This window comes from Callionymus lyra, chromosome 4 (genome assembly GCF_982586985.1).
Source record: "Callionymus lyra chromosome 4, fCalLyr1.hap1.1, whole genome shotgun sequence".
In the NCBI taxonomy this organism is placed as follows: domain Eukaryota; kingdom Metazoa; phylum Chordata; class Actinopteri; order Syngnathiformes; family Callionymidae; genus Callionymus; species Callionymus lyra.
This window is the reverse complement of record NC_141821.1, coordinates 4,872,374-4,886,732: the sequence shown is the minus strand read 5'-3', so window position 1 is coordinate 4,886,732 and position 14,359 is coordinate 4,872,374. Positions and strand designations below refer to the sequence as shown.

Sequence of the window (14,359 nt, the reverse complement as noted above, 5' to 3'; positions counted from 1 at the left end):
AATTTCGGTCCCCCCTACAATTTCGGTTCCCCCTACAATTTCGGTCCCCCCTACAATATCGTCCCCCCCACTTCCTACGTGATGACATCACACGTTGCATATGCGAACGTCTCTTAAAAATATTTTTTATGGTTTAAAGAAACGTCAACAGAACGTTTAAATGATATTTTTACCACATAAAACATTTATATTGACAAGAAGACGATCTTCGTCGACATAATCACTTTCTTTCATTTCCTGGTCTGACGATCATGTGACTTTGACACCAACAGGAAGTGCCCGCGCTACATGTGACGAAGCCTCTGATTGGCTGAAGCTGTTTTACTAATAATAACACACAACTGTACAATGAAATACAAACATTCGAGTTCCGAAATAATTCGCTTTTCAAATAACAAAAATGTTAGAATATTCTATAACTCATACCTGTCTGTAGTTTGGATTCTAAACACCTCAGTAATTATTTAGTTTTCATTTCGATTTTTTTTTCCAGATTTAAATCAATTATTAAATGTACATAAGCAAATTATTTCGGAACACTTTTTAAAATCAAAAAGAAGGAAATCTGTCAAACAGCAAAAGATGAAGACAAAATCTGCTGCCCTGTCAATTAAAATTTCCAAAGAAACCTCCATCACGTCTCCTTCCACCGTCAACAGACCCCGAGTATGGAGAGACTCTCTTGAGCTGCAGCAGGGTTTAGGAGAGCATGAAACCCTTCATGAAGTAGGACCTCCATCATGCCCATCATAACCATGACCAGGTTAGTCACTTTAGCCCTAGGAGTTACAACTTGGTCAACTAGTTGCCAAGTCATGAGCTGTGTCTCAAATCGCACACTTGCGTACTCAAAGTTAGTATTTTTAGTGCGTAAGTGCGTCTCGATTCTTAGTATGCGAAATTTAGTGCTCCATACACACTAAATTGTCACTAAAACGCCCACAAAATAATGGTTTGATGGACACTATCTACCCTAAACAGCTCCATCTTAGTGATGTTGTAAACGGAAGTTACGTCATATATATATATATATATATATATATATATATATATATATATTCATATACCTACAATTGCATTTTCAGCAGCAGTAGGAGGATGACACGTCTTCAGGGCTGATACCAGCTTAAATATCTCGCAAATATTTCGATTTTCTTTTTTTTTTCATTTTTTATTATTATTTATTTTTCCAAACTTGTCGCTAGCGTTCAAAAAGCTTGTTGCAACCATCGTTAAATAGAAGTAGAAGAAGAAGCTGTTGCATCATTTCCTGTTAGTGTGTAGCAGCAGAGTTTGATTTGAGACATACTATCTGTGGAGAATTAGTTACTAGTTAGTATGTACACCATCCTGATGCATACTAACTTCTAGTATACTAAGAGAAGTATGCGATTTGAGACACAGCAATGATTTCCTCCTGGAGCTCTGTTGTTATATTCTTTTCTATTGGTGCAGGTCGGTCAAAGGGGCTGATGGGCTTGACCTCCAATAAAGCAGCTCCTTGCGATTTTTAGTCAAGCGACGCCAGTGGACTAAAGTGGTCGTGTTTAGCCCGACTGGAGACCACATTTCCCATGAGCACTTGCTAAACGTCGCAACAGTTTCCATGTCCTTGTTTGTAGCAGTTGATGAATCTTTAATTTCCAGACTTCCATTGATGAATGAAGGATGGATATGATGAGGTAATGAATCAGATTGTTGATAATAAAATATGATATGAAGGCTTTGAAAATAACATAACTTTAACTTTATTTTTTCCCACCCATGTTCACACCATCCCCAAGGACTTTTACAGTTAAAATAAATAACACACGAAACACCTCAAGTCACGGTATATGGAGTCATTCAACTAGTTCTAAGTTGATGTGTCATCATAAGTCTTATGAAAATATTTTAGTACAAAAATATGATGGTACCCAAAACTACCCAGAGCTGCTTTAAAGCCATTCTGAACAGAAAAATGTATTTAGAGTCAACAATGCTTCAATATGTGGATTAATAATGGCACATTTATATATATTATATATACATAATTATATTTATTACCTTACTATACGTTTGTGTGTATATATATATATATATATATATATATATATACTCACAACTTGTAATATATATATATATATTGTCTTTTCAGACGCGTGATATGTTTGCTGACATATAGGGAGAATTGACCATTTTGTCAATTTTATCAAAACATTATTATGGTATGAATTTAAAAATAAAATTTCCGACGACATTTGAAGGCATCACATCATAGCGGGAGATATGCAAATGACTCAGTCGGTCCTCTTTGCTCCTGCACCTGTTAAGGTAAGACGTGTTTTGTTGCTCTCTCTAAATGTGTTTTTAAATTACTACATTCACTTAAAATTATTTTTTTACAAATCTATGAGGTGGCTTACACCGTTTTAGTGTGTAAAGAGTAGAAAAACACGGTTTTGAGCGAGTGTGTTGGTTAATTTACATTCAAAACTATCTTTACTGCGTTAAAACAGTTAACTGCGTTCAAAACTATCTTAACTGCGTTCAAAACTATCATTACTTCGTTCAAAACTATCTTAACTGCGTTCAAGACTATCATTACTTCGTTCAAAACTATCTTAACTGCGTTCAAAACTATCATTACTTCGTTCAAAACTATCTTAACTGCGTTCAAAACTATCATTACTTCGTTCAAAACTATCATTACTGCATTCAAAACTATCATTACTTCGTTCAAAACTATCTTTACTGCTTTCAAAACTATCTTTACTGCGTTCAAAACTATCTTTACTGTGTTAAAACGGTTTACTGCTTTCTAAACTATCATTACTTCGTTCAAAACTATCATTACTGCGTTCAAAACTATCTTTACTGCGTTCAAAACTATCTTTACTGTGTTCAAAACTATCATTACCACGTTCAAAACTATCTTTACTGTGTTCAAAACTATCTTTACTGCATTCAAAACTATCATTACTGTGTTCAAAACTATCTTTACTGCGTTCAAAACTATCTTTACTGCGTTCAAAACTATCTTTACTGTGTTAAAATGGTTTACTGCGTTCTAAACTATCATTACTTCGTTCAAAACCATCATTACTGCGTTCAAAACTATCTTTACTGCGTTCAAAACGATCTTTACTGTGTTCAAAACTATCATTACCACGTTCAAAACTATCTTTACTGTGTTCAAAACTACCTTTACTGCGTTCAAACTGTCTTTACTGCGTTCAAAACTATCTTTACTGCGTTCAAACTGTCTTGACTGTGTTCAAAACTATCTTTACTGCATTCAAAACTATCTTTACTGCGTTCAAAACTATCTTTACTGTGTTCAAAACTATCTTTACTGTGTTCAAAACTATCTTTACTGCATTCAAACTATCTTTACTGCGTTCAAACTGTCTTTACTGCGTTCAAACTGTCTTTACTGCGTTCGAACTGTCTTTACTGTGTTCAAAACTATCTTTACTGCGTTCAAACTGTCTTTACTGCGTTCAAACTGTCTTTACTGCGTTCGAACTGTCTTTACTGTGTTCAAAACTATCTTTACTGCGTTGGAACTGTCTTTACTGCGTTCGATCTGTCTTTACTGCGTTCACTGTATATATATGACGTAACTTCCGTTTAAACCGTCATTAAGATGGCGGCCGTTTAGGGTGGTTAGTGTCCTTCAAACCATACTCAGTTTTGTGGGCGTTTTAGTACGCCAATTTAGTTTTAATTTTATTTTTCGCGTACTAAGAATTGAGACGCACTTGCGCACTAAAAATACTAACTTTGAGTATGCTAGTATGCAATTTGAGACACAGCACTGGTTTGGGTTGACGGTGAACCCTAACAACAACATAAAAAGGTAATTTACTGTCAATGTCTTTCACTAAACACATCTGCTTCTGATGTCATCATGTCAACATCCTACTGCTTAAACCATTTGTTACAGAGGGGTCCTGCTCCTGTGATTCATACTTTTATATCCTTTCAAAAACTTTTGTTTTATATATATTTTTTTAATTTCTCTAAAACTATTCTTTAATGGCATTCTAATTTTAAATGTTTGTCTCTCAACTGTCTGAATACTCTTGACTATGTTGAAGTACACATTTCGGCCGTTAGATGGCAACAGAGTAAACTAAAGACTAAAGGCGCGACAGAAGATGAAAACTTCCCGCCTCAGTGGTAAACAAATGATCTTCACTCTCCTCCATTTTTCTTCCACCAGAACACACCGAAGCAGCTCCAAACGGAGGACAATCCTGCTGGAGATGGAGACCATAAATCCAGGTACACACTTATATTTCTATTAAAGTTGCGAATAATGACATTGTTCATACGTTAATATGACTGGACAGTTCTGGATCCTTGTAGCCTCTCGATCCTTGTAATATAGTAGAAGTAGTAAAGTATCACTACTTATTCATTATATCAACTATATTTGCATGTTACTTAAAAGTTGATCGTTTATTATTTATTTTACTTATTACTCACATTTCAAAGTAATTTGTCACATTAAATTGTTAATGTATTTAAAATGGTTTTCACTTCTTTTATAAAAACTTTTTCATTACTTTCACAAACATTGTTTTAGTGTTTCAATACAATAATTTAATGGCTGCATTTATGAATCATGACACAATGTGACAGATACTGTAACTCTATAACATATAACACGTGAAATCAATAGAGCTACATTCTGTTAGTGTTTATTCCAACCTTCATTCTGACTTGAATGACAGGAGAGATGTGGATAAAGGAGGACGAGGAAGGACCTGATAAGATTCTCAACCCTCTTTACAGTTTTGACAAGATTTTAATCTCAAGAATTTAATATAAAAAGAAAGATTAAATATACTTTACCATCACCACATCTACTCTACTTGGTCAAGCAACGGCGTCATCAATCCCGGAAGTCTCCACCTCCAAGGGACTCGTTGTATAAACAAAGCGGGGCGTGATTACAGCTGGTTTAAGGAGGATTGAAGCCATTATTACGTCATAATGGACTCTCGTAACCTCTCGTTTGCCCAGATTACAGAGCAACTTTATAAAGTAATAAGTTGTAAAACATGGTCATGATGAGGAACTTACTGCATCTTGGAGAGAAGAACATTTACTACACGTCAGGAGAGTTGGAGTTTCACATAAGATAAGATTTCTTTATTAATGCAGCTGGACATGGTCTTAGCAGCTCAATTTACACACACAGATTAAAAGAAGTAAACAATAACACCTATTTTCTTAACACATAAGTTACAATATTATTTTAAAAAACTGTACATACAAGAAGTGCAAACCACAACAGCCTACACAACAACAACAGTACAACACAACTGTTTGTTACACGATTGTTGTTGGTCGCTCAGTCTTGCACTTGGGGTGCATGAGTCTCTGACTGAAGGCGCTTGTTTAAGGCCCCAACAGTCTTGTGCAGAGGGTGTGAGGTGTTGTTCATAATGGCAGATAGTTTGGCCAGAACCCTCCTCTACAGGATGGTTTTTGTCTCCCCAACACACTGCTGCAAACAGGACCAACGATGCAACCATGGTGTCATAGAAGGAGTGCAGTCTCCGCAGGAGATAAAGACGACTCTGATCCTTCTTATAAAGCGACTTGGTGTTGTCAGACCAGTCCAGTTATTTGTTTAGGTGAACACCCAGGTACTTTAAAGTTTTCACTCTCTATGGTTTCCTGCCGTAGGTAACTATCATTTCCCTTGTTTTGCTGGCGTTGACAAGGAGGTGATTCTTCTCAGACAAACTGACGAAGTTCATGACAGCACACCTGTATTCCAGGTCGTCCTCCCCTGACACACGCCCCACGATGGCAGTGTCATCTGAGAACTTTGGGAGGCGGCAACTGTCTGGAGTAGGTGATGTCAGAAGTGTACAGGGTGAAGAGGAATGGTGAGAACACAGTGCCTGGGGGGGCAGCCGTACTGCAGACCAACATGTCGGACACACAGTCCTGCAGCCTCACAAACTGGGGTCCGTCTGTGAGGTAGTTGGTGATCCATGACACCTGCTCTCTCCATCTTCACCCGGAGCAGCAATGGTTGGATGGTCTTAAAGGCAAAAAAAAAGTGATCCTCACGCTGTTTCCAGTGCGAGGTGAGACAGGGATCTCTGCAGCAAGTAAAGGATGGCATCATCCACCCCGATGCCAGGCTGGTATGCCAACTGCAGAGGGTCCATGTTTGGGCTCACCAGGGGGCGGAGATGTTTGAGAATTATCCTCATTAGGGCCTTCATTAGGTTCGATGTCAGAGCCACAGGTCTGAGTGGTTGGGTTCCTTGGGGGGGTGATGTCTTGGGGGACAGGGACCACACAAGAAGTCTTCCACAGGGTGGCGAACTCTTCCAGACTCAGACTTAGGTTGAAGATGTAGCAGACCACCTCACATATCTGGTCTGTATAGTCCCTAAGGAGTCTGGGGCTGATGCCATCAGGACCTGCAGATTTCCTGGCTTTAGTCCTCCTCAGCTGCACTCTGACCTGAGATGTCCGTGGTGGCGAGGGTCTTTGACATGGTGGTTGAGGTGTGAGAGGGGGTGGAGGTGTTGGTGGTGGTGGTGGGGGGATGAGGGGATGGGACAGGGTGAGAAGGGGAGCCGGTGGTAGGCAGACTGGAGGGGGAGGGGCTGAGACTTGTGTCAAACCTGTTGAAGATTCAGGCACCATCTATGTTTGCATACAGCAGATCCAGGGTACAATTGTCTCTGGTGGGACAGTCTAGGTATTGATGGAAGTTGGGGGCGCCCTTTAACACCACCACACTTGAGAGATCGTGAGAGGTACAGTTATTGAAGTAAATCAATGACATCAAAATATTGAATGGTTGAATTTATTTTTTTAAATATTGAGAGGTTGATTTCATTTCCATTATTCAATATTTGTTTTATTTTAATTTCAATTATTCAATATTTTTTAATTTGTAGCGTTTTAAATTCAATATAAAAAAATATGAATCCTTTTAAATTCATCATAACAGTGGCACCAGACAAAACCAAACGAGTGCCGAGTTACTGGATCATACTTGCATAAACGATCGGGTCAAGTCTTCACTGCTGCACCAGTTTAGATATTTTCATGACAAAGAATCAACTTTGTTTTAACGTCTGGAGTTTAAACATCTTAAACTACATCTCATGATCAATCAGTAGATTCTGATGACAATATTTAAACAGAAACGTTCACTCTGATGCTCTGATCCTTCACTAGAAGACCGTTTGTTCAAGCCCCGCCCACAACCTCTGTTTAACGTGGAGTCGCGGGTTCGAAACCTGATCTTGAACTTTTGTCATGTTTTAGAATTATCTCATATCTGGTGAGACCGACTCTCTTTATAACGTTTGTTCTCCGGAAAAATGCAATTTCTTCTAAATTAATCCCAATGATTTTCGTGATCAGAAAGAAATGCAATAAAAACATCAATTATTATTTTTAAATATGTTTTGCCATGGATCATACTGTTGAAAATATCTAAACTGGAGCAGCAGTGATGACGTCACCTGATCGTTTATGCAAGTATGATCCAGTAACTCGGCACTCGTTTGCTTTTGTCTGGTGCCACTGTTATGATGAATTTAAATGGCACTAAAACATTTTTTTTTCCTGTAAGCTTGGAGTGGAAATGTACTGTAAATCTTCTGACAATTAAACTCAATATAAAATGTATGTGTAATGTCACTTTCTTCCATTAGACCTGATCTTATAACATTAGTAGATGGATGGATATTTTTTCCTTTAGGATCAATAAAGTAACTCATTTTTATTTATATAGGGCTTTTCCAGACCAGAGTCACAAAGCGCTTAAAGAATCAAAACAATATTGATTCAACAAAGATGTTTCTTGAAGGAGTCAGTAGATCATCAAACACAGAGATGTTTCTTGAAGGAGTCAGTAGATCATCAAACACAGATGTTTCTTGAAGGAGTCAGTAGATCAGTCAGTAGATCATCAAACACAGATGTTTCTTGAAGGAGTCAGTAGATCATCAAACACAGAGATGTTTCTTGAAGGAGTCAGTAGATCATCAAACACAGATGTTTCTTGAAGGAGTCAGTAGATCATCAAACACAGATGTTTCTTGAAGGAGTCAGTAGATCATCAAACACAGATGTTTCTTGAAGGAGTCAGTAGATCATCAAACACAGATGTTTCTTGAAGGAGTCAGTAGATCATCAAACACAGATGTTTCTTGAAGGAGTCAGTAGATCATCAAACACAGAGATGTTTCTTGAAGGAGTCAGTAGATCATCAAACACAGAGATGTTTCTTGAAGGAGTCAGTAGATCATCAAACACAGATGTTTCTTGAAGGAGTCAGTAGATCATCAAACACAGATGTTTCTTGAAGGAGTCAGTAGATCATCAAACACAGATGTTTCTTGAAGGAGTCAGTAGATCATCAAACACAGAGATGTTTCTTGAAGGAGTCAGTAGATCATCAAACACAGAGATGTTTCTTGAAGGAGTCAGTAGATCATCAAACACAGATGTTTCTTGAAGGAGTCAGTAGATCATCAAACACAGATGTTTCTTGAAGGAGTCAGTAGATCATCAAACACAGATGTTTTTGAAGGAGTCAGTAGATCATCAAACACAGATGTTTCTTGAAGGAGTCAGTAGATCATCAAACACAGATGTTTCTTGAAGGAGTCAGTAGATCATCAAACACGGATGTTTCTTGAAGGAGTCAGTAGATCATCAAACACAGAGATGTTTCTTGAAGGAGTCAGTAGATCATCAAACACAGATGTTTCTTGAAGGAGTCAGTAGATCATCAAACACAGAGATGTTTCTTGAAGGAGTCAGTAGATCATCAAACACAGATGTTTCTTGAAGGAGTCAGTAGATCATCAAACACAGATGTTTCTTGAAGGAGTCAGTAGATCATCAAACACAGATGTTTCTTGAAGGAGTCAGTAGATCATCAAACACAGAGATGTTTCTTGAAGGAGTCAGTAGATCATCAAACACAGAGATGTTTCTTGAAGGAGTCAGTAGATCATCAAACACAGATGTTTCTTGAAGGAGTCAGTAGATCATCAAACACAGATGTTTCTTGAAGGAGTCAGTAGATCATCAAACACAGATGTTTTTGAAGGAGTCAGTAGATCATCAAACACAGATGTTTCTTGAAGGAGTCAGTAGATCATCAAACACAGATGTTTCTTGAAGGAGTCAGTAGATCATCAAACACAGATGTTTCTTGAAGGAGTCAGTAGATCATCAAACACAGAGATGGTTCCAAAGCTTAGGAGCAACAGTCTGGAAGGATTTCTCTCCTCTGGTCCGGAAGTTCAGGAACCATCATTAGATTCTGATCCACAGACCTCAGAGCCTGAGCTGGGGTGTAAGTCTGGATCAGATCACTGATGGAAGGTCTGACCATGAATAGATCTGAAAGTAAGAACCAGAATTTTAAAGTTTATCCTGAAAGAAACTGGAAGCCAGTGAAGAGTTTCAAGGATCGGAGTGTTAAATAAATACAGTGCAATTATTATTTTTAATCTTACTGATAACACATAATACACAGGGATCAACTTTCAGATATTCTTCTAGACTTTCCTAGCAGTGATTAATGATATAACATGACTAATATAGTATAGTATAGTACTAGTATTACGAGATGCCTAACGACTGTAAAATGTAATCACTGACTTTTGAATTTCAAATATATACCTTGCTACTGATACAACACCAACAAGAGTTCATCAATATTTGATTAGTCAGTGACTCAGGTGTGTTTGTGTCGCTGCAGATGTTCAGCAGCTGCTGGTGATCAAAGAAGAAGTTGAGGAACAGAAGTGCAGCTTCAGTCTGATTAAGGAGGAACAAGAACATGAACTCATTAAAGAAGAAGTGGAAAAAAATCCCTCCCAGTTCTTCCACACTCCTGTTGATGTGAAGAATGATTATGATGACGACACCAACAACCTGACTCCACAAATGAAGGCAGAAGATGATGGAGACAACTGTGGAGGACCAGAACCAGCCAGCTACTTGCATACACCTCTCCATCCTGACCACCAGGAATCTGACACTGATTACAGTGAAGACTGGAGTGAAACCAGTAACACTCAGTCAGGATCAAACTCTGTGGAGAATCCAAAAGTTCATGTCAGTGAGAAGAAATATGAAGATCACAAATCACTGATCTGCTCTGGATGTGGGAGGAAATGTTCTTCAAAAGCTGGACTGACTAAACACACAAAAGTCTGCTCTCTAGGACCTTTAAGTGGTTCAATTTGTGGAAAAAGTTTTGTAAAGAGAAAGAGTCTGAAGTCTCACATGATAATTCATACAGAAGATAACCCATTCACCTGCTCTCAGTGTGGTAAATACTTTACTGAGAGATGGAATTTGAAGATACACATGATAACTCACACTGGAGAAAAACCCTTTATATGCTCTCAGTGTGGTAAATCATTTACTCAGAGAGGGAATTTAAAGATACACATGATAACTCACACTGGAGAAAAACCTTTTATATGCTCTCAGTGTGGTAAATCATTTACTCAGAGAGGGAATTTGAAGATACACATGATGACGCACACTGGAGAAAAACCTTTTATATGTTCTCAGTGTGGTAAATCATTTACTCAGAGAGGGAGTTTGAAGATACACATGAGAACTCACACTGGAGAAAAACCTTTTAAATGCTCTCAGTGTGGTAAATGTTTTTCCCATAGTTGGAACCTGACGAAACACATGAGAAATCACACTGGAGAAAAACCTTTCATCTGCTCTCAGTGTGGTAAATCATTTACTCACAGAGGGAGTTTGAAGGTACACATGAAAACTCACACTGGAGAAAAACCTTTTATATGCTCTCAGTGTGGTACATCCTATAGTCAGAGTGGGCATCTGAAGGCACATATGAGAACTCACACAGGAGAAAGGCCGTATACCTGCTCTCAGTGGAATAAGCCCTTTAAAGAGTTGGGCTCTAAAGAAACAAATGAGTATTCACGAGTGAGAAAAAATGAATCTGCTTTGTCATTGTTTGCATGTGCACTGGCCCTCCACTTTAGAGGTGGTACGTTTTACGTTATAATAGGACCACCTCCCATAGTGTACCTCAAGAAATACAGAATTATTCTTAATTCAGAATTAGAAACTTTTGTTGACAGTGTTGTGAATTCAAAATGTCAATGTATTGTGTTCTCAGTGCAGAATAAAAAGGATAGAAAATTGTTGTACTAAAGTATTTTTTATCAAATTTACTTACTTAAACTTTACTTAAATACCACATTTTACATTAATAAAATGGTATATTGTTTTCTGTTGCATGTGAGGAATTAATGTAAGTTTTAAGCTAAGATGTCTCAGTGCAAGGAACTGGACTGAAGAGTGATCCACCTCTGACCTTGTGGTTAATACACTTGTTTGAAGCTTCTGTTTTAGGGAGACCATGGAAGTAACATAATAACGACTTGTGAAACTAGGATGGAGATATAACAGCAACCTCAACAGAACTGGAAACTCTGCTGTTCTTTCTCTACTTGTATTGTACAATTAAATATGTGTCTTAACAAATTTCTAATTTCTCATTATTGTTTAAAGCGTTAAGTCAGATTCTAACCTGACAAATTGGTCCTTAGAGCTTGATCCCGAAAGCTGTGATGGACGGAAGTAAAAAATACAGCTTGCTGAAATGCACAAAAATATTCAGACATATACATCTGTTCTTGCAGGTATGTTTGAATATCTGGAGTTATTTGACCAAAAAAAAGGTTTACAAGTTTTTTGTTGAACTTTTAGCTTGGTCACTCTGACCTAGAAATGCAAGGAGACGCATCGGCCAGAAAGATAAGTTACCTCTGAGGAGAGAACCAGCCAAGATTTCCTTTTTTGATACAGTCATGTCCCAACATCTGGGTCTATGACATGAACTGAGATAGCCCTTAATTTCTTGGAAATCATGTAACAGAGTCCACTGTGAAGCATATAAAGTTTCCTGAGTCTGAAATACCGCCGAGGATGTTTGTGCGGATGATATTTGTGCTGAAGCTGCTTGATTATGCTTTGGCAATGGTCAACAAACGACCTTCAGATCAGGTCAGTCACTTATTTTTGCTGGACTCTATCGTCCTCCTGGTCCATATTCTTAATCATATTCTCGGTTCCCTGAGGTCTTGACCAGCCTGGTGCTTAGATCAAGTGATTATTGCTGGTGACTTTAACATCCATGTGGATATGGATATACATTTGGCTTCTCATAGTATGTACATGAACCTACTCGTTGTTTCAACCACACATTAGATCTTGTACTAGCAAACCGAGTTGACATTAAAAACATGATCGTTTTTTCTGGCCCTCGATTAATAACTTTTAATTTGATCTTAACTGACCCAGCACTACAGAGCAGAAGCTGTTAATAGGGTCTGAACGTGTCATAGCCAAATTTAAGGAAGCAATACCTTCAGTTCTCCTAGTCTGTTTTTCAGGAAACTCCACCCATAGTCGCATGACATTGTTAACGTTGTTGACAGCATTATAGACTCGCTATACAACACACTTAACTTAATTGCACCACTAACTCAAAAGTTCTGCTCCCTGGTATTCTTAGGACACGTGTAAGTTAAAACAGAATTATCAACAACTAATGAAGAAATGGTTCAACAAAAGATAATGAATTCTACTAGTCCTGGAAAGATAAGTTAAAAATATACAAGGCAGCTCTTCTAAAAGCCAGAGCCAACTATTACTCATCACTTATAGAAGTAAATAAGAATAACCCCAGGTTGTTATTCAGCACTGTAGCCTGACACAGGGCCATCATTCCATTAACAGTCCATCCCTCCTGATCTCAGTAGCAGTGACTTAATTTAAATGAAAAAATTGCAACTATAAGAGGAAAGATTCAAGACCTGCTAGATTCTTCTAATACAACCGGTGCAGCCTCACCGGACACAGACACTATAACTGATCTATATTTTGACTCCTTTCTACCAGTGAGTCCTCGACAGCTGTCCCGGGTTGTTTCCTCCTCAAAATCCACAACATGTCTTCTCGATCCTATTCCCACATGGCTACTTAAAGAACTGTTCCCCTTACTTAGCACTTTCATACTTGACATTATTAACTTGTCAATGACATCATGTGACTCAGATTTTTAAAGTTTTAGTAAATAAACCTCTGCTTAAAAAGCCCACTGTTGATCTGGAGGTTCTCACTAACTAATCTTGTCTTCATTTCAAAGATTTTGGAGAACGAGGTAACGAGTCAGCTCCATGAAAACGACTCATTTGGAGTGTTTCAGTCTTGTTTTAGGGAACACCACAGCACAGAGACAGCCCTGGTAAATGTTAGTAAAGACCTGCTGATGGACTCTGATCAGAGCCATGTTTCAGTTCTTGTTCTTCTAGATCTCAGTGCTGCATTTCACACTGTTGACACCAGGTTCTTCTACAGAGATTAGAAATCCATAGGCATACGTGCAACTGCAATAAACTGGTTTAAATCCTACCTAACAGATAGAAAGCACTATGTACATGTCAACCACCTCTCATCGACACACACTAAGGTCAGCTATGGTGTCGCACAAGGTTCTGGTTCTTGGTCCAATCCTATTCACAATCTATATGTTTCCACTAGACTTGATCAGAAGACACTCTATGAACTTTCCCTGTTATGCTGATGACACCCAGCTCTACAGTCCTTATTACAGATATCAAGTCCTGGATGACAAAAAACTTAATTTTACTGAACTCGGAAAAAACTGAGGTTCTACTAGTTGGTCCACAACATCTCAGACAGTCATTAACTAATGATCTATCTTTCCAAGATAGACTTGCCCCTGCTGCTAGCTACACTGGAAAGAATCTGGGTGTCTGCTTTGATGGGGATCATTTAACTCACACAAAAAACAAATATCACAGACTGTCGAACTTCCACCTTCGTAACATTTAAAAAATCAGGCACTTCCTTCCTTTGGACGCTGCTGAGAAGCTCATCCATGCTTTTGTAACCTCCAGACTATTGTAACTCTCTTCTGTCAGGATGTTCTAAAAAGTCTCTCAGAAATCTTCAGCTCATTCATCTGCAGTTGTGTTCGGACTAAGACTAAGACAAACGCATTTCTCCTGTGCTCTCCTCTTTACATTGGCTTCCAGTAGAATTTAGAATAAAATCTAAAATCCTTCTCTTAATCTATAAATCTTTACATGGTCTAGCACCAACATACATTAAAGATCTTATCCAAACGTATCAACCCTCTGGGACGTTACGTTCCTTAAACAAGATTTATTAGTTCAACCACAAATCTCTAAATGTAGATTTGGAGCCAGGGCCTTCAGTTTTGCAAGCCCCTCTGCTGTGTAACCAACTACCGGCTTCAGTCCGGAGGGCAGACACCCTCTCTATGTTT

The 14,359-nt window shown here is 38.2% G+C and overlaps 1 protein-coding gene across 1 annotated transcript; it reads left to right on the top strand.

Annotated features, from left to right (window-relative positions):
- The first annotated feature begins 10,187 nt into the window (after positions 1–10,187).
- LOC148081123 (uncharacterized) lies at positions 10,188–11,414 on the top strand. The gene has a single exon (XM_087790273.1). The coding sequence runs from the start codon at positions 10,279–10,281 to the stop codon at positions 11,191–11,193; it is 915 nt and encodes a 304-aa protein (XP_087646399.1). The 5' UTR covers positions 10,188–10,278; the 3' UTR covers positions 11,194–11,414.
- The last annotated feature ends 2,945 nt before the right edge of the window (positions 11,415–14,359 follow it).

Bases quoted from the DNA above. Each gene is read 5' to 3' on its own strand.
- LOC148081123 (XM_087790273.1), top strand. From the start codon at position 10,279: ATGATAATTCATACAGAAGATAACCCATTCACCTGCTCTCAGTGTGGT.